The following is a 19762-nucleotide window of genomic DNA, read 5'->3' as shown; positions in this document are numbered from 1 at the left end:
AGTCCCAGCTGCCCAACTTCTGATCCAGCTCTCTGCTATGGTCTGGGAAAGCAGGCCCAAGTCTTTGGGCCCCTGTGCCTGCATGGGAGATCCAGAGGAAGCTCCTTGTTCCTGGCTTTGGATCGGCCCAGCTCCAGCCATTGTAGGATGGAAACTCGCTCGCTCGCTCCCTCTGCCTCTCCTCTCTGTAAATCTGCCTTTCAAATAAATAAATATTTTTTTTAAAAAAAGTCTACAACTCCATCAATCTTTCTGGTTATACTCAAGGTGGATTAGACACAGCCAGTAGAGTAGTGGTTAAGAATCTTGCCTTTGGAGTCAGACTGGATTTGAGTCCTGGCTCTGTCAGTTACTTGCCATTTCTCTGTAGCTCAGTTTCCTCATTTGTCAAAAGGGGTTAATAACAGAATGTACCCACACAGCATGATTAAAATTACACTGTAGATCCAAAAATATCTTGTGTACACACTGCCTATACCTAAGAAGAGCTCAACAAAGCCTCATCCTACATCATGTAGGGTGTACGTCCTGTGAAGGACTCCCTGATTACATCAAAACATCAGTCCTGTCATGGCCTTAGGCTCCTACACTGGGTCAGGTTAACAAATGCACTTTGTCAAATCCACTGTGGTGAATTTGTAAATACAGATTGGCTGAAGCAAATAATCTGTTGCATGTAGGTCCCCACTCGTGTCCCTCGGGGGCCATGCATAAGGAAGCTGGAGTTGACAGCAACACAACAGTACCTTGCCATTGCCAGACCAGACCATGTTGCTGTCAGCACACTCTATCCCATAAAAATCCTCAGGTACAAAGAAAGATGTTTCTTTAACTAGGAGGAAGGGCTATGTGTATGATCATGCTGTCAGCCAAACTTGGATCCACCCTTCTACCCAACTGGATACAGAATTTACTCTCAACATATAATGGAACAAGCATTTTCATGACACTCTCCATTACTGAACTAACAGGCTACAAATCAATGCAATGGAATTTGAGGGCTTTGAGTCATATTTCTTAAGTGGTCCAGTCATGACCATAAACAAATACATCCACCCTTATACATAAGCACCAAAAATTTGCCACCCCATAAGTTAAGTTCTGTAAGGTTTCTGTTTGTTTTTTCAGTCTTCCTCCTTTTCCAGTAGGTCTATAGGTAAAAAAATAAATGAAGTCAGCACTCTTTACATCACATTAAACCGTGACTCAAATACAGTGAGTGGTTATTTGCAAGGCTATAATTTTTTTAATGACAGATTTTTCCTAAAGGAAACCACTATAACATCTGTCCAAGTACTCCAAGGGAAAACAAAAAAAAATACGTAAAGATTAGAAGTCTATTATTTTAACAGCACACTGCCAAACACGGACAACCAGGATTAATGCCAAGAAACCTTAAAAAATAACTTTAAAGTATGCAACGTTCAAGTCATCCAAACATTTAGGTGCCACAAACAACGGAAAAACAGGTCCAAGAGCAGTTCTACTTGTGCATGATGGCAACTCAGACTGTACTTCATCAAGGTCCATTCCGGTGTCTAAACCCAGCATGTGTCTGAGCAGAGATGGTTTTCTCTTCTTTGCTTGGAGATGTGTGTACATAGATTAGAGGAGAGGAAATATCTTCCAGATGCTGATGGAAGCACAGCAGGCTTGCTTCCCCTTTGATAAAGTACAAAGGCAGGTTTAGTTGACTCAAGCTTTATCAGTTTCCCTAATGAAAAATCTTACGCATGCTCAAACAGACGAGTTACTGAATTTGTCATGCTAAGTATTTACAGCCATTTTCATAAAGTGAGCTCAGTAACCTGACAGAACAAAAAAAAAGTAGTTGTTAAATTATTATGTAACCTTTTACAACTTGGATAGTATAATGGGTAAATGACACTGACATTCAAAGTTCCTCAAGCATATATATTAACAAGAAATTATTTACTGCATGAAGAGGCACACATCATATAAAACATACACTTCACAGGAGGGATTCCTGCATGGCAGGAAAGTCGCTACCACTACATAACAAATGGCTATGCCAACAGTCAAGGCTGCCACTAAAGGGTACAACAGAATTCCCTTAAAATCTCGAGGAGTGCTTGCAACAGCACAGATACCTTTGGGAATAGGGACACGTTTTGTTAGCAAAGATTATTTCTCTGTGGAAAATTTGGACATCATGTAAATAAATCAATTTTCTGACTGGATAACATTTAAGGCAATGCTTCACAGACCTGAGGAGGTACATCCACAAAAGTTTCTTTCTTCTGAATCATTAACAGGTCAGAATCAGCATCAAAAAAAAAGTATTCCCCTTCCAAGCTCTCACTGCACCTTCAAGTCTTTTCAGCATTACAAATTAGAATCTACTCTCACACCCTGAATATGAAATAGGAAATGCTTCTGTGCTCTTCCTTGAAAACTGTCAGGAAAACAAAGACATGGCAGCTTAGATATTTGACATGAAAAATAACATGAAGAGGAAGACAACTACACTGTCACACACAAAGGAGCCACCTTACAATCAATGCTCCAGAGTGCTAACATTCCCCTTACGGCTGACTTTGGCATAGTGTGGATCGATCATGGATTCATAAATTAAGTTTTAACATCAACTACAGACTAACAAATGACAATTAGACACAGTAAGTTCAAAAATTTTACATTTTTGCTCCTGTTTGGCTGCTAAAGAGCAGCGATTTGAACTGATATAAAAACTTCTGACAACAAAGCTTGCTATACAGATAAAGTATATAATCAAAAATTAAGCAGCAATTAACTTTCTTATTTAAACTTATCTGGTATAGAGTATTTACACATTTGGGAAGAGAGATCTCTAAAACCACCATTCTCTTTATTCCCGTTGCCCTCTGCCTGCCCCAGTCCCTCCAAGTCTCAGCCAAGTGCCCTGAACTCTATATGCCTGTACTTTGGCTAAGCCAGCTGGCTGACTCCCATGTTCTTCATCTGCAAGAAAAGAAATAAGGGTCTTCGAAGTCATCTGCAGCCTCCTTTCTGCACAGCAGTGTACTGTAGTCAGCAAATCTGTTCTTTCACAGCAAGGCAGGAGAGGGCTTCCACACTCCCCTCCCTAACCCGAATGGGGCAAGATCATAATGCTATCAGCTCCTTGCACCAGAGAAAGGGAAAGGAAAAGGTCACAACAAAGGCAGTACAGTCAACAAAAGTTTCCCAATAAGGAGCCTCTCCTGTCCCTGGTATCCTAGGAACTAACACTCCCTCTTCCCTCTCCCTCCTCCACTGCACACACAGAAAATTAATTCACACCACAGGAACTTGGTACTCTGGTTAAGTGTCAGGTAAATGGAACAAAGAGTTAACTCTGTCACGTTTTGTAATTTAACTGGAACAGAAAGATAACAGAACACACAACATTACTGTGAAAGAAACTTTCTAAAACAGATCCAGCCTACACAGTACAGCCAGGAAAACTAAAGAATGATCTGTTCACAATCTGCCTTGTACAGGATATTTATATTCGTTCTAAGCCATATAAATAGCATTTATATAGCAGACACATTCAGAGACATGCACTGGGACTTTTTAGGTAGTACAAATTTCTTCACAATCACATGTGCAAATTGTACAAATCACTAAGTGAGGACTAATAAGCTTAGGCTGGGCCGTGCCTTGTATTATCTAACAAATTTAACGGGGGTTCAGAGTCATCCATAGGAAGAACCAGGCGTGTCCCACGTATGACCAGTTCATGGTCCCCAAAAGCAAGCTCTCGATCCAAGGCATCTTCAGAATTGTTCCCCATGAATCTTCTAGGGGCACTGGATGCTGCTGATTCAGTGTTCACAGTAGAATCCCCATATGTCAAACTGATATCGCCATCGTTAAGAATGAGATCGGAATCGTCATCTTTCAATTGTTCCTGGTTCTAAATATAAATGAAATAAGGTTTGAGAATTGTTAACAAATTTAAAAACAATTTCCAACAGGAGAATTTTAGAAGATTTCCTATTTAAAACCCTTCGGCAGTAGCCAATTGCCCTCAGAATAAAATCCAAAGTCCTTATCTTGGCTTAAAAGACCCAGTGAGACCTGGCCCCTTCAACTTTGTCTTCTGCCACAATCTCTCCCACACCAAAAGCCCCATTGTGTCCTGGGCAGACTGAAGTGGTGACAACTGCCGAGATTTCTGCTGCTTTCCCTTGGCGTCAGGCTGCTCTACATGCTGTCTTCTCTACCCCCTTCACATGACTAGCACCTGCTTATCACTTTCTACCAGAAGTCTTCCTTGAGCTTCCAGGTCTAGGTCAAGTGTCCCTCCTATGTGCTCTCGGGGCATCCCAGCCTTGGCCCTCTCCCTGTAGTAGTGCTTACTATTCTACGTGGTTTGCCTTCAAGGGGCTTAAGTCTTATGAGGGAGATTGGGAGGAGAAGATGAAGACATAAGTGGTTATGACACAAACGTAAGTGCTACATGGTCCAACCAGCTAACAGAATTTGGGGCATAGAAAAATATACAGACCCCTCACTGTATTATGTCTTCTAGCTCCATAAGCTTTGGTTCTAAAGAAAACCATGTGGCCAACATGGTATACTTAATAAAGTTCTACAAAGGGAAAAAAAAGTCAAGAATATATAGTTCTGGGCCCAGCATTGTGGCATAGCAGGTACAGCCACTATCTGCAACACTGGCATCCCATATGGGCACTGGAATGAGATCTGGCTGCTCCACTACTGATCCAGTTCCCTGCTAAGGCACCTGGGAAAGCAGCAGAATATGACCCAAGTGCTTGTGCCCCTGTACCCACATGGAAGACCCAGAAGAAACTCCTGGCTCCTGGCTTCTGCCTGGCCAAGCCCCAAACATTGTGGCCATTGGGGAGTGAACCAGAGGATGGAAGTTATCTCTCTGTCTCTCTGTATCTGTCTCTATTTATTTCTCCTCCTCTCTAACTCTGCCTTTCAAATAAATAAAAAATAAATCTTTTAAAAAAAGAATGTTTAGTTCTATTTTGGTAGATAGAACACGTATGGGTATGCAGAAAAACCTGGAAGGATATTCAAAAGATAATGAGTTTCATTTTCTTCTTGACATGTTTCTGTACTAGTTTGCTATTGCTAGAAATTTCCCTAAATACTCAGAAACAAAAAAATGGAGTCAAGCACCCAGAGTCACCAACCAGCCAAAATCCCTTCCTATCTAATGTGGTTATAACAATAAGCCCAACTTTTGTCTTTCACAACACAGCTCGTGTGGCTCTTTCACAGGGCAGCAGAGGCTTGTCAGTACCTTCTAATGCCTTTATTGAGTTTGAAATTTGGGGTATTATCTACAAAATTTTAAGATCCACATGCCTTTTGACCCAGCAATTCTACACATTTTAATATGCTTGGGTAAATTCATACGTAAAAGGAGAGTAACTCTAAGTACTGTTGATAATAATAAAAAGTGTCTATCCTTAGAATAATATATACATGTAAGTTTGTATAGATAAAATATATCAGCAAGTATTCACTGTAAACCTTCAAAAAACACTGCCTCTGGGGAATGTAGGCAAGAAGGTGGCAACTTTCACTTTTCACTTTGTATATTCCATATTGCTAGAATATTTGGCCATGAATATGTTAGTTTTATAACTAACACAGTTAACAAAAATAATGTAAAATTAAGTTTAATGTCTGTTTTGAGTTAGATTACCCCCCACCACCATTAGATGTTGAAGTCCTAACCCCCAGGAAATGTGAATGTGACCTTGTTTGGAAATCAGGTGGGCCCTCAGCTAGCATGACTATTGTCCTTCTGGAAAGGGGAAATCTGGACACAAAGATAGGCACACATCCAGGGAGAATACTATGTGAAGATGAAGGCAGAGATTTGGGTGCTGCATCAGGAAGTCAAGGAATGCCCAAGATGGCCAGAAAATTCCAGAAGCGAGGGTAGAATCCTGGAGCAGATTCTCCCTTACAGTCCTAGAAGGACCCAATCTTGCTGACACCTTGACCTTGAACTTGACCTTGAACTTCCCAGGCTTAAGAACTGTGAAAAAAATCTTCTGCTGTTTAAGGCATTCACTTCATGGCACAGGCTGGCATCAAAGGTGTTTCAGATTTTGAATTGTCTTCAAATCTTAGAATACTGGCATATATATATAATGAGATAGAATCCAAGGCTAAAAATGAAATTAATTTATGTTTCATATACTCATGCTCTGAAGGTAATTTTATATAATATTTTTAGTGTGCTTGTGTTTTGACTGTAACATATTATATGAGGTCAGGTGTGGAATTTTCTACTTCTGGCATCCCACTGGTGCTCAGAAAGTTTTTTGGAATTCAGATTTTGGATTTTCAGATTAGGGATGGTCAATGTATACTTCGTTAGATCAGTGCTAGCAAACTTAAAGAGCAGTGTGTCATGTCGTGCTGTATTGCACAGACACAAAATTGTTGTGCACCTTTTTTCGCTTTTTGTGATGGCAAGCAGTCTCTCCTGAATCTATAAGCCAAGCTTCAGTACCAGAACTAACAGAGCTGGCTGAACTCTCTGAGAACAGTCACTTGAGCTAACAGAGCACAAGAGACATGGAGACAATGCTTGGGAGAGGAACCTGGACAAGATGGGTGGGAGAGACCAGGCAACATGGGATATTCACATCCCACCAGCACAGTCTGTCAGAAATGTATACTGATTCAACATAATACAAAGCTGTCAGGTACTTTTCTCTGGCCCAGATGCCACCCCTACTCTGCCTACTGGTTCTCATGCATTGCCTGCAGAGTCTGCTCTAATGTCCCCCAAAGGAGGTTGTAAGAAGTGGCAGGTGCATGTCTGTAATGCTTCTGTCTATTGAAGGTTCTGAGTGTTGTATCCAAGAAGTCAGAACTGGTGGGCTTTGTTAATAGTGGAGCCTACTGCACATCTAGAGCATCTCTAAAGGGTCAGTTTAGAATCAAAGGGATTTTTTTAAAAAATTTTAAAAATTAAAATGTTTACAGCTAAAAGCAAAGGCTGTTAGCATATCTGTCATTTTTTTTCCTTAGCTGCAACATTTACTGAATTACTAATCATATGTTGGTAGCTAAGGAAAAAATATGGTATCTAGATTCTCTATGTACACTTGTGCCTCCTAGCAATGTGAAAGAGAGGCAGATAAATCTTCCCTAATATCTAAAAGTTAGGAGGTATGAAATAATAATCTGTTGCATTTCAAAGGTGTCAAACATTCTTTTGTAATCTTCTTACAGCAACTCTGGTGACCCTAATTTGTAGATGAAAACATGTACATTTTGTACTGGGGTCAGGCCACATACTACAAATAAATGAAAGACAGCATGGGAGCACAATGACTTATTATAATCCTCTATAATGAGGTACTCTCCCGTATCTGTTATCAACTCATGTCTCAGAGGCTGTGCCCTATACATAGGGTTCAGTGTACTGCTTGGGTAGACAAAATATGCTTAAATTCCCTATCATGGATCTTGTACCTCAAAGGCAAACTGAAATAAAACAGCCCATCCATAGAACACAGACATACAACTTACTGAGGAATTTAGTTTGTGGATAAAAGCAACTTACTTCGTAAGCCTGGGGGCTGGTCAAGCATCTGGCGATGGGTCCGCAGCAGGCAGGGAGTGTAGTGGTGAGAGGAGGCCCACTGTGGGTCAGCAGAGGCTTCAGATAGCTGCACTGATTAAGGAAGGGCTGTATTCTTTGGTTAACAATCACTGTCACAGCGTACCAACCACTTCAGAGGCTAGCAAGAGGCTTTCCCATATGCCATATGATGATCTCATTTCATCATCACGTCATGGCAGTGACATCAAAGGGGGATTTCCTTGTCATCTCTATTTCACAGACATGGAAACTGAGGCTCAGAGAGGTGAAGGATCTTCCTAAGGTCACACCATTAAGTAAATGGGGCTGAAGCCACCAACCCAGATTGGTTTGATTTCAAATTTTGTGCCCTTTCCGCTAGTATATCATATTGCTTTTTTGATTTCACTAAAATCACAGAGAACACAATATCAATCTAGGATTCTCTAGCACTGAGGGAGATAAGACAGAATGAATAGAATGATAATGGTCAGAAGCCAGGTTGAATAGTCTAGTAGAATATAATAATATTAATGTTTGTAATCATTTATTGTGGATTCACGTGGCCTCTTGAATGCTATGCATCAAAGCTCAGTATCAGGTTGATTCTTCTCCCATGAGGCTACAAAGAGGAAAGGGAAGTCAATTCTCAAAAGATATTTTAAAAAACTGCCTGAGGGGGCCAGCGCTGTGACGCAGTGGGTAAAGCTGCAGTGCTGGCATTCCATAAGGGGACTGCTTCCAGTCCCGGCTACTACACTTCTGATCCAGCTTTTTGCTATGGCCTGGGAGAGCAGTAGAAAATGGCCCAAGTCTTTGGGCCCCTGCATCCGCGTGGGAGACCTGGAAGAAGCTCCTGGCTCCTGATCAGCCCAGCTCTGGCCACTGTGGCCATTTGGGGAGTGAATCAGTGGGTGGAAGACTTCTCTCTCTCTGCCTCTGCATCACTCTTTCAAATAAATAATAAATCTTTAAAATACCTGCCTGAATCAACAGTTTCTCTACCATAGATCCTCATTTCAGTATTTACTTATTCTCCAAAAAATAAAAATAGATGTGATAACATGATATCAGGAGAGAAAAGTGGGACTCACCAAAAGAGAGAGAGAAAGGAAGAAGGACACATATGCCATATTCTTCACTTTCTGAGAACCTAAGGTTGTTTGCAATTAAAAATGAGAAAGTCAGAGAATATTTCATGCATTCCCATAGTAATAAATTCTAAGTAAAGATTAAGGCACTCCATGTAAACACACTTCATAAAATACCTGACTACTCTAATTAATAGAGTGCCTAAAAGGTTATCTATAGAAGTGAAATTGACACTCTGAGATGCGATGATTTTGAACAGCCCTTGTCTCCACTACAGAGGAACAGTTTTTTTCCCCCATACTATTTGCTGAACGCTGTACTTAGTGTAGGGTTAAGCTGATGTGTATAAAGTTAATCTAAAATAGATCTTCGTAACAAATAAGAATGGGAATAGGAGAGGGAGGAGGAAGAAAGGTGGGAGTGCAGGTGGGAGGGAGGGTAGGGAAGGAAGAATCACTATGTGCCTAAAGTTGTATTTATGAAATGCATGAAGTCTGTGTACCTTAAATAAAAGGATTCTGGGAAAAAAAATACCTGACCACTCAAAGCCACTGAAAAACTGGAATAATGAATTCTACTAGTGCATCAAGTACAGAAATGACCAGGTCCTGATCTTATGGTACTAAATAGGTGTTTGTATAAAAACAAACTCCTCAAAAAGCAAAACTTACCAAATCATAATAAAAAGAAAAAAAGAAACAATAGTTCTCTATGTATTAAAGAAATTTTAAAATCTTCCCAGACATATAGCTCCAGGCCCAGATGCTTCATTGGGAAAATATTTCTAGCACTTAAGAAAGAAATTACATCAATGTCATATAAACTCCTTCAGAGAACAGAAAAGGAGGGAAAAATTCCCTACTCACTTTACAAGGCCAGCATAACCTTGCTATAGAAATCTGACAGACATTACTATAAAAAAAGATCGCAAGCTAACATCTCTCATGAAAATAGAAGCAAAAATCAAACACAAAATATTAACAAATTAAATCCAGTGACAGACACGAGGGAGAACACATCATGACCAAGTAAAATTTGTTCTATCGATGCAAGACTTGATTAACAAACAATCAGTGAAATCGACATAACAGATTAAAGGAGAAAAAAATAAAACCTCAATTGGTGCATAAAATTATCTGATAATATTCTATGCCTGCTCATGATAAAAATCTAAAGTATACTAGAAATAAAAGGAAATATTCTTAACTTACTACAGGTACCTCCAAAATCCTAAAGCTTAACATCATACTTAATGGTGAAATAATGAAAATTTTCTCTGAGGTTACAAATAAGAAGAATGTCCTGCACCATGACTCACATTCAGCTGTTACACTGGAGATGTTCAGACAGTGTAATAAGAAATGAAAAAGAAATATAAGAGATTAGAAGGAAAAAATAAAGCATCATTATCCATACGTCACTTCATTATATACACAGAAAATTAGAAAGAATCTATAAACTATTAGAAATAGCAAGTGGGGGTCAGCATTGTGGCACAGAGTTAAGCCACCTGTAATACCAGCATCCCACATGAATACCAGTTCAAATCCAGGCTGCCCCACTTCTAATCCAGCTCCCAGATAATACACCCAGGCAAACAGCAGAAGATGGCCCAAGTACTTAGGCCTCTGCCACACATGTGGGAGACCCAGATAGAGTTTCAGGTTCCTATCTTTGGCCTGGCCCAGCTCTGCAGTTGAGGCCACTTGGGGAATGAACCAGTGATAAAGATCTCTCTCTCCCTATCTCTGTCTCTGTCTCTTCCTCTGGAACTCTGGCTTTCAAATAAATAAACAAAATACATAAATCCTTAAAAAAAGAACTAGCAAGCAAACTTAGTAAGATTATTGGACACAAGCTGAAACTGTAAAAACTGACTGCATATCTATATGTTAACAACAAAACGGGGTGGATATTTGGTGTAGTAGTTAAGACACCACTTGGGACGCCTACATTCCATATCAGAATGCCTGGGCTCAAGTCCTGGCTCTGCTTCTGATGCCAGCTTCCTGATAATATATACCCTGGCAGGTAGCAGGCAGCAAGAAATTGTATCCGTGTCACCAATGTAGGAGACTCAGATTCAGTTCTGGGCTGCTGGCTTCAGCCTGACTCAGCTGAAGTTGTTGTGGGCACTGGGGAATGAAACAGTAGATGGAAGATCTCTCTCTGTGCCTGTCTCTTTCTCTTTGCCTTTCTTCTTCTTCTTTTTAAGATTTATTTATTTATTTGAGAGGCAGAGTTACAGAGAGGGAAAGAGAGAGAGATTGATTGATCGTCCATCCACTGGTTCACTCGCCATATGGCTGCAATGGCTGGAGCTGGGCTGATCCAAAGCCAGCAGCCAGGAGCTTCTTGCAGGTCTCCCACATGGGCACAGAGGCCCAAGCGCTTAGATCCTCTTCCACTACTTTCCCAGGCCATTAACAGGGAGGTAAATCAGAAGTAGAGCAATCAGGAATTGCACTGGAGCCTGTATGGGATGCCAGCACCACAGCTGGAGGTTTAACCTACTGTGCCACAGCACTGGCCCCTATCTGCCTTTCAAATAAATAAAAATAAATAAAAACAATAACAATAAACAAGTAGAAAATTAAATGTCATTTGCAACACCATCAAAAATATCAATTACTGGGGTAAGCATTGTAGTGCACTGGGTTATGCTGCTGCTTGGGACACCTGCACTCCATATCAGAATGTGGGTTCGAGTCCCAGCTATTCTACTACTGATCCAGCTTCTTGCTAGTGGCCTGGGAAAGCAGCAAATGAAGGCCCAAGTACTTGGATTCCTGCCACCCACATTGGAGACCTAGATGGAGTTCCAGGCTCGTGGCTTTGGTCTGGCCCGGCCCCAGCATTTATGGGCATTTGGGGAGTAAACCAATGGATGAAAAATCTTGCTCTCTGTCTCTTCCTCTCTCTCTCTGTCACTCTGTCTTTGAAATAAATAAATAAGCAAATCTTTAAAAAATCAAATACTTATGGATAAATCTAAAGAAACATGTACAGTACATGTAGAGTGAAAAGGACAAGACATTAATGAGAGACATTATAAAAGATCTAAATAGGGGCCGGTGCTGTGGTGCAGCGGGTTAACGCCCTGGCCTGAAGCGCCGGCACCCCATGTGGGCGCTGGTTCTAGTCCTGGCTGCTCCTCTTCCAATCCAGCTCCCTGCTATGGCCTGGGATAGCAGTAGAAGATGGCCCAAGTCCTTGGGTCCCTGCACCCACGTGGGAGACCTGGAAGAAGCTTCTGGCTCCTGGCTTCAGATCACCGCAGCTCCAGCTGCTGCAGCCAACTGGGGAGTGAACCATCAGATGGACGACCTCTCTCTCTCTCTCTCTCTGCCTCTCCTCTCTCTCTGTAACTCTGATTTTCAAATAAATAAATAAATCTTTAAAAAAAATCTAAATAAATGTTTATTGATTTAAAGTCTCAATATTAAGATATCATTTCTCTCCAAATTCAGTATGGATTTAATGCAACACCAAGAAAATTGTTGGTAGTCTGTGTGCATGTGTACACATAAATTGAAAAGCTGTTTCTAAAATTTATTAATGTAAAAAACTAAAGTTGCCAACACAATATTGGAGAGCAAACTTAAGAGATTTACCCTACTATTGGATAACAAGACTTTTAACACAGTATAGTAATAAAGAGAGTGTGGTACTGATATAAAAATAGAACTAGAGTCTAAAAATTGACCCCCACTTATTCAGTCAAGTGATTTACAACAAACACTCCACTGCAATCCAGTTGGCATACGGATGGCATTTTCAATAAATGGTACTAGGTGAATTGGATATCCATGTTAAAATATAGATCCTGACTCATATTTCATATAAATAAAAATTAATTTGTAACAGATCAAAAATATCAAATGTGATAGCTAAATAATCAAACTTCTAGAAGAAAAAACACGAAAATATCTTCTGAACCTTGGGATATACAAGATTTCTTAAGACACAGAAAAAACTAAATAAAAGAAAAGATGAACAAAATGGACTTCATTACAATGAAGTTGTATTCCTCAAAAGTAAAGATTAAGATGAAAAGGCAAGATACAGATTGAGGGAAGATATAATATATGTAATTGACAAAAAACCTAATTCAGGGATATGTGTATAAAAATAACCATAACTCAATAAGAAAAAGAAAAAGACAACTCGGTTTAATAACGGACAACAGACTTGAACAGAGACACTTCACAATTGGATATCCAAAAAGTCAAAAGACATATGAAAGGGCGCTTGAACTTAAATTCAAAAGGCTAACCAATACCAACTTTTGGTGGAGACATGGAACAGCCAGAACTCCTTTAACTTGCTGGTGCAGGTGATAATGAATGCACCAAATTGGCTGCAAACAGTGAAGCTGGTTACAATCACCCTGGAAATCTGCTTGGCAATATCTATTAAAGCTAAACATACACTTGTCTTAAATTCCATTCCTTGGTACATACTCAAAAGACATGAGTGCTTGTGTCCACCAAAAGACACATGTGTGTATTTGTGAATGTGTGCATGCACACATTATGGATAAACTACACAAAAGATGTTGAATGAGAGAAGCATAAAAGAGTGCATAAGGGACAGGCATTGTACAGTAGGTTAAGTCACCACTTGGGGCATTCACATCCCATACTACACTGGAGTGCTGGTTTGAGTCCTGACTGTTCTGCTTCCAATCCAACTCCTTGCTAATGTGCCTGGAATCCCTGCCATCCATATAAGAGACCCAGATGGAGTTCCAGGATCTTAGCTTCAGACATGTCCAGCTCTGGCTGTTGCAGGCATTTGGGAAATAAACCAACAGATGGAACTTCTTTCTTTCTCTCTCTCTCTCTCTCTCTCTCTGCCTCTCCCTCTGTCACTCTGCCTTTCAAATAAATAATTAAATCTTCTTTAAAATGAATATATATGATTCCATATTCATGAAGATCCAAAACAGGTAAAACAAATCCATGCTGGGGGACAGGGAAGGCATTACTGACTGCAAGGAATCACAAGGTACCTTCTGGGGTGTTGGAAATGTTTATACATATTTTGATATGGCTGATAGGTACCCAGTGTAGACATAGGTCAATATTCATTAGACTGTACACTTAAGATTCATGTACTTTATTGTATTAAAGTTATACTTTAATTATCACAATCTGGCTACACAAAGGCATTAACACCTAGAATGATGAATAGTTAGTTCTATCTGGTCACTAGGTATTAAAATGATCAGATTTTTGTTGAGTACTACTTAATAGGGTTGTACTGAGCCAAACAAATCTTGATGCTTACTTCTATAAGAATATATAGAAAAATAAGCTATCATTCTATTCTTTCTCTACATGAGGATTATTCATTTGCTTTGTATAATGTGTAGAAAATATGCAAAACATTTTATGTATGTAAATACTGCAAGTTTTTGTTAGAGATGAAAAAGTCCCAGGAGACAAAGGAGTAACTTATATCCAAATGCTCACAGTGGAGCCAAAAATGATGACATAATTTTTAAACAATTTTTAAAAGACAGGTGCTCTCTCCCAAAGGGAGCTTTAATACCACAGATATGACTGTACTTTTTGTTTCCATATAGTAATTTAATTTTGAAGTACTTGCAAAAAGTGAACGCAAAAATCTGGTAAACAGAATACAGTAACTAGTAGTTTCTAATCCTAAGTGTCAAGTGCACTTTTCTTAAATATTCAAGGCTTTGATCATAAAGTTGGAAGGAAAAAAAATCTTTACATGACTCTCAAATTTGCTTCAATGGAATCTACATGAAATTTTGATGTATTTACTCATAAATCTTAGCCTGAAAGAACTCCGTTTTCTATTTTAATTTTTAAGAAATTAATTTTAATTGTGCTGAAATGCTTTTTAAAAGGCATTATTTAAGCAGGTTATAGACTATAACAATACTCAAAGTATATATAGCTATGAGGAAGACTCACAACAGGACAAGAAGGAAATTTTGTGACCAAAAAAAAAAAAAACATTAGCTACCAATAGCATTCTGAATGAAGAGGGGGACTTTCAGTTTTTGGAATGTCAGAGGGTAAAAGGCATATTCTTGAAGATTGCAGTATCTGACACTGCTGCTTTCTTATCTCACTCTCAAGTTTTTTCCCTTTTGGAGTCTTTTCTCTTTCACCCCATCAAGTACACTACGAAGAACCAACAAGTACCTTTTTCAGGCGTCAGTACATTAACCAAAGGCCAATAAATATTAAAATTTGCTCAATAAATAAACCCATATAGCAAATAAAGCATGTCATGCAGGTTCTGGATTCCCTCCACATAGGCAGCTTTTGTACTAACCAGTCCCTACTGGCCTTCTGGCTTTGCACAGACATTTATTTGTATGGGTTTCTTTTTCCACTATACTGTTGGAGAACCAGGAGACTGAAGGTAGGTTTTGTATTCTTCAAGAAAGCAATGGTCAAAACAGTTGCCTACTAAACTGAAGTTACTCATGTTCATACTATAATTTTTTTCTCAATGATCTTATGATCAGCTGGTGCCATAGCTCATTTGGCTAATCCTCCGCCTGCGGCACCAGCACCCCAGGTTCTAGTCCCAGTTGGGGCAGTGGGTACTAGTCCCGGTTGCTCCTCTTCCAGTCCAGCTCTCTGCTGTGGCCCGGGAGGGCAGTGGAGGATGGCCCAAGTGCTTGGGTCTCTGCAACCACATGGGAGACCGGGAGGAAGTACCTGGCTCCTGGCTTTGGATCAGCACAGCGCCGGCCGTAGTAGCCATTAGGGGAGTAAACCAACGGAAGGAAGACCTTTCTCTCTGTCTCTTTCTCACTGTCTATAACTCTTTCTCTCACTGTCTAACTCTGCCTGGCAAAAAAATTAAAAAAAAAGGATACTTATGATCAAAGTTGTACCATATCCGGAAAAGCCAAGCACTCTCTGCTTTGGTAGTTCTCCTTTCATTTTCAGGAACACCCTGCAGACAGGTAATATATAAATCAGTATATAAATCAGTATATACACAAAGATACAACCACATTTATTTAAAACTATCAGAAACAGAATAAGAATTCGTTCCAATGTGGATAATATTAGAAATCTAGTAGCATGGTGCCAGCTCTGTGGTGTAGCGGGTTAAGCTGCCACCTGCAGCACTTGCATCCCATATGGGCACAGGTTTGAATCCCAGCTGCTCCACTTCTGGTACAGGTCCCTGCTGGCGCTCCTGGGAAAGCAGCAGAGGATGACCCAAGTACTTGAGCTCCTGTACCCACACAGGAGACCCTGAAGAAGCTCCTGGCTCCTAGCTTCAGATCGGCCCAGCTCCAACTGCTGTGGCCATTTGGGGAGTGAACCAGTGGATGGAAGATCTCTCTCTCTCTCTCTCTCTCTCTCCCTCCCTCCCTCCCTCTCTCTGTGGGTGTGGGTGTGTGTCTGTAACTCTGTCTTTTAAATAAATCAATCAATCTTAAAAAAGAAATGTAATAGCATGTATTTTTCAGCTTTGGAATAAGAAACTGAAATATTATTCTGAATACCTCTATTACTCAGGTGGCTTGATAATTTGTGACTGTACTGTCATTTTTAAAAATCTGTGTGTAGTAATTCACCTCCTAAATCTGAAAGAGTTCATTCTTCCAGGCACTTTAAATAAGAAACATCACATCAACATCCTTGAGAGTTGTCATGAGTATCAAAAGTAGCCAGTTTTTTCAAAGTTGCTACAATGTTCTTAGAACACTAGCAAAATGAAAACAAGTAGGGAAATTTAGTAAGGCTGACTGGTTAGGAGGGAAAATGAACATAGTAAGCAGGCATCTTTTAAAATAGCTTCCAAAAGTAAATCTATGTCCCTATTTGTAATAGGATGTAGTCAGTAATGCAGTTCTGTGTTTTGGTTCCAGTTTCAGCTCATTAACATTAGTTTATATACATCCTTTTCCCTCTCTGGACCCAAACTTCTTCAGGTATAAAATCTAAGGTTTAGAGACTTCTCAAGGCTGTTCCTAACACCAATATTCACTAACAATGAATAGCTCCACAAATAGCACAGAGTTTAGATGTCCCTCCTAGTCCTCAAAATAAAAGACTCTTTACCCCCAACATGTATCCACACACAGGCAACATAAAAACATCTGAGCACACTGTATAGGCTTACAAGAGCCCAAAACCACCTGAATTGTCGATTACTTTTTCACATCGTTAGACGTAGTTTGTGTGTCTCCACTGCTGGAAAATCAATTTATCAATAGCTCTCACAGTGGCCTCACCACATGAACACCTGATACCCATACCCCCCATTCCATACTTACTATAATGTTCCTCTGTGCTTCCTAGTGGACATGCAAAATTATTGAGTAAACAGAATAACCAACACATTTAAACAGTTTTTAAGGCAAGCAAAAATTGATGTTTTTCTGTATGTTACAACTGGTACCCATATACCTGGCGCTCTCTCTGTCGCTCCATTTCTCCCCTGTGGTGACAGAGGTGACAGAGGTGGTAGTTTTATACAGACAGTGGTCAAGCATTTGTCTTGTGACCTCTGTGGTGATTTGATTCTTGTTTTGGTACAGGAGTGGAGGCACTGAGGAACCAGTTCCCCTGGGACTCTATTCCTGCAGCATGGCATAACGAGAACTTACCCAGCCTGGTTTGTGCAAGCTTTCAAGCCCATGAAATTCTACTTTAAGGTTCTGACCACAAAAGAGGCATGTACTTACTATATCACATACACACAAATTTACTCATCACTCAACAGCTGACAAAATTAGCGCTTAGGAAATGAACCCGATAAACATTTTTTTGAAACATACCCTAAAGACACATATACTGGGGCTAGCTTCAGTTAAGACAAAGAATTGTGTTTTGAAAGTGTTTTGAGACACTTTCCATTTTCAAAAAGCTACTTTGTGTGAGTTCTCATCTAACATCTAGTACAGTCACATATTCAGTGGGGCTCAGAAGTCAGTAAAAAAGGGGGATGGAAAATACCAGAAAAGGGTTGTCAGTTCAGAGAGGCAGCCAGTTACACTGCAGTCAGTCCAACAGGCTCAGGTTCACTGAGAAACAGAGACGTGGAAGGAAGGAAGCAAGGAAATGTGGCCAACACTGAGGCACAGAGTAAGAAAGTGTGTTCCCCTAGTACAAGCAGGGAAGACTGGGTCAAGCTCCTAGGCAGTTCTCAAGGGCAGCTGCTGGTCATCCAAACTGAAAGTTATACAGGAAGAGCAGCTGGAGTGAGGCTTACATCAGAGACAAGGCTTCATGCGCACACCAAAGTGGAAAAAGGCTCCTCGTGCCAGAGCAGTCACTTGAAAACCCAGAAGCACTTAACAGACTACTCTCCTCTGGGGCAAAGGCCAGGATGGTGCACAGATAGGAAAGGTATCACCTTTGATATCCACATGCCACCTAAAATTTGGTTCTGTCTGTATAGCGCAGTGACAAATGCCAGGAATGATGTAAGTTAAAAGCTGAGGCAAACAGCTTAGGATCTAAACAGTAGTGTGAAGTCTACCGTAGAATGTTTTCTTTCCAAATGACCACACATTCAACAGAAATGCCAGGGACAACACAAATGCATATTTACCAAATGTTCTTGGTCTGAATCAACACCAACCCTAAAGGAAAAAACACAAAGAGCAAATGAGATTTTGAAACCATGAAAAGGTCTATCTACAAAAGTATACTTGGCCAGCAACTACCATTCCCAACACAGAAGCTATGTAGAACAGTTAATAGCTTCTTGCTTCTCTGCTGTTGTCGATGTAGATTTTTGGCTCCTGCTACTTTCCTTAGCAACAGCTTGGATTCTAAGGCAAGCAGAGTATACTAATGATCCTCTTGCTGAAATCTCACTACTGGTTTCAGAAAAACAACATTTTCTTCCCTGAATTTAAGTCTACTTTAAGCAGACTCAGGGAGAACACTGCCTCTACTGCTGAATAAGAATGACTACGTAGATCTAAAATCAAGGCTGCCACAATGGAATTCTGGGAGGGTGCTGCATGTTTTCGGACCTTGGCACTCTCATGGCAACATTCTGTTATGACGACTGAAGAGAGGGTCCAATTACAATTTTCCCATTGAATAGACAGACATTAGTCTTGGTTCTTCATAATTTAAAAATATATGTTTTCCATAGCCCAGGAAAGAATTTCATTAAGAAATTCTCTTTGGATCTGTGATTGTGGTGAAGCAGGTTAAGCTGCCACCTACAAGCCAGCATCCCATATTACAGTGTTGGTTTGAATCCCAGCAACTCTGATTCCACTCTAGCTCCTTGCAAATGTGCCTGGGAAATCAGCAGAAGATGGCACAAATACTTGGGCCCCTGCCATTCACATGAGAGACCTGGATGGAGTTCCAGGCTCCTGGCTTTGACTTGGCCCAGCCCCAGTTGTTGTGGCCATTAATGGAGTGAACAAGCAGATGGAAGATTTCTTTCTCTCTGTCTCTCTCTTTCTCTGTTGTTCTGCCTTTCAAATAACAAACAAATCTCTTTTTAAAAGGGAGGGGGTAGTGTGGCACATCAGGTTAAGTCACCACATACAGCGTCAGCATCCCTATCAGAGTGCTGGTTCCAGTCCCAGCTGCACTGCTTCCAATCCAGCTCTCTGCTGATGCGCCTGGGAAAGCAGCAGAAGATGGCCCTACGTTGGGCGCCTATCATCCATATATGGGAGACCCAGATGGAGTTCCTGGCTCCTGGCATCAGCCTGGAACTGAGAGTTCCCAGTCCTAGCCACTGTGGCCATTTGGGGAGTGAAACAGTGAATGGAAGAACTCTTTGTCTTTCCTCTCTCTGTCACTCTTTCAAATAAACAAAATAAATGTTTAAAAAGATAATTAAAAGTTCTCTTAGACACCTTTGTAGCCCTTAAACACAGGAATTATCAACTGTTCTTTCTTCCTCTGTTTCTCAGGTGTTTTCTCTCCTGGCCATCCCAGGCACTCCAGGGCAGGGACTCATTCTGACTCACAAAGTCAGCTGCATAAGGTTCTCCTAGCTGCCCGGCTTCCAAAGAGCTAGCTTCTAAAGCACAGAACTCACTGGGTTCCTCCTTTGACAACACTCTGAGGGTGGCTTACATCCCACAGGGCCAAATCTGTAGGTCTTTATGTG

The 19762-nt window shown here is 40.5% G+C and overlaps 1 protein-coding gene across 2 annotated transcripts in view; it reads right to left on the bottom strand.

Moving 5' to 3' along the window:
• Positions 1–1223: 1223 nt before the first annotated feature.
• SLC9A6 (solute carrier family 9 member A6) overlaps positions 1224–19762 on the bottom strand; it is a 59532-nt gene continuing 40993 nt past the window's right edge. For both annotated transcript variants that reach the window (XM_089324166.1, XM_089324167.1), the window contains 4 exons: positions 18227–18257; positions 15531–15610; positions 7553–7658; positions 1224–3901 (listed from right to left, as the gene is read on the bottom strand). In XM_089324166.1, coding sequence (XP_089180292.1) covers positions 3629–3901; positions 7553–7658; positions 15531–15610; positions 18227–18257 — 490 coding nt within the window. In that variant the 3' untranslated portion in view covers positions 1224–3628. The remainder of the gene's footprint in view (positions 3902–7552; positions 7659–15530; positions 15611–18226; positions 18258–19762) is intronic.

The sequence above is a fragment of the Oryctolagus cuniculus genome, chromosome X (genome assembly GCF_051225735.1).
Source record: "Oryctolagus cuniculus isolate XC-2025 breed Fujian yellow rabbit chromosome X, ASM5122573v1, whole genome shotgun sequence".
In the NCBI taxonomy this organism is placed as follows: Eukaryota; Metazoa; Chordata; class Mammalia; order Lagomorpha; family Leporidae; genus Oryctolagus; species Oryctolagus cuniculus.
This window is presented reverse-complemented; position numbering and strand designations above follow the sequence as displayed.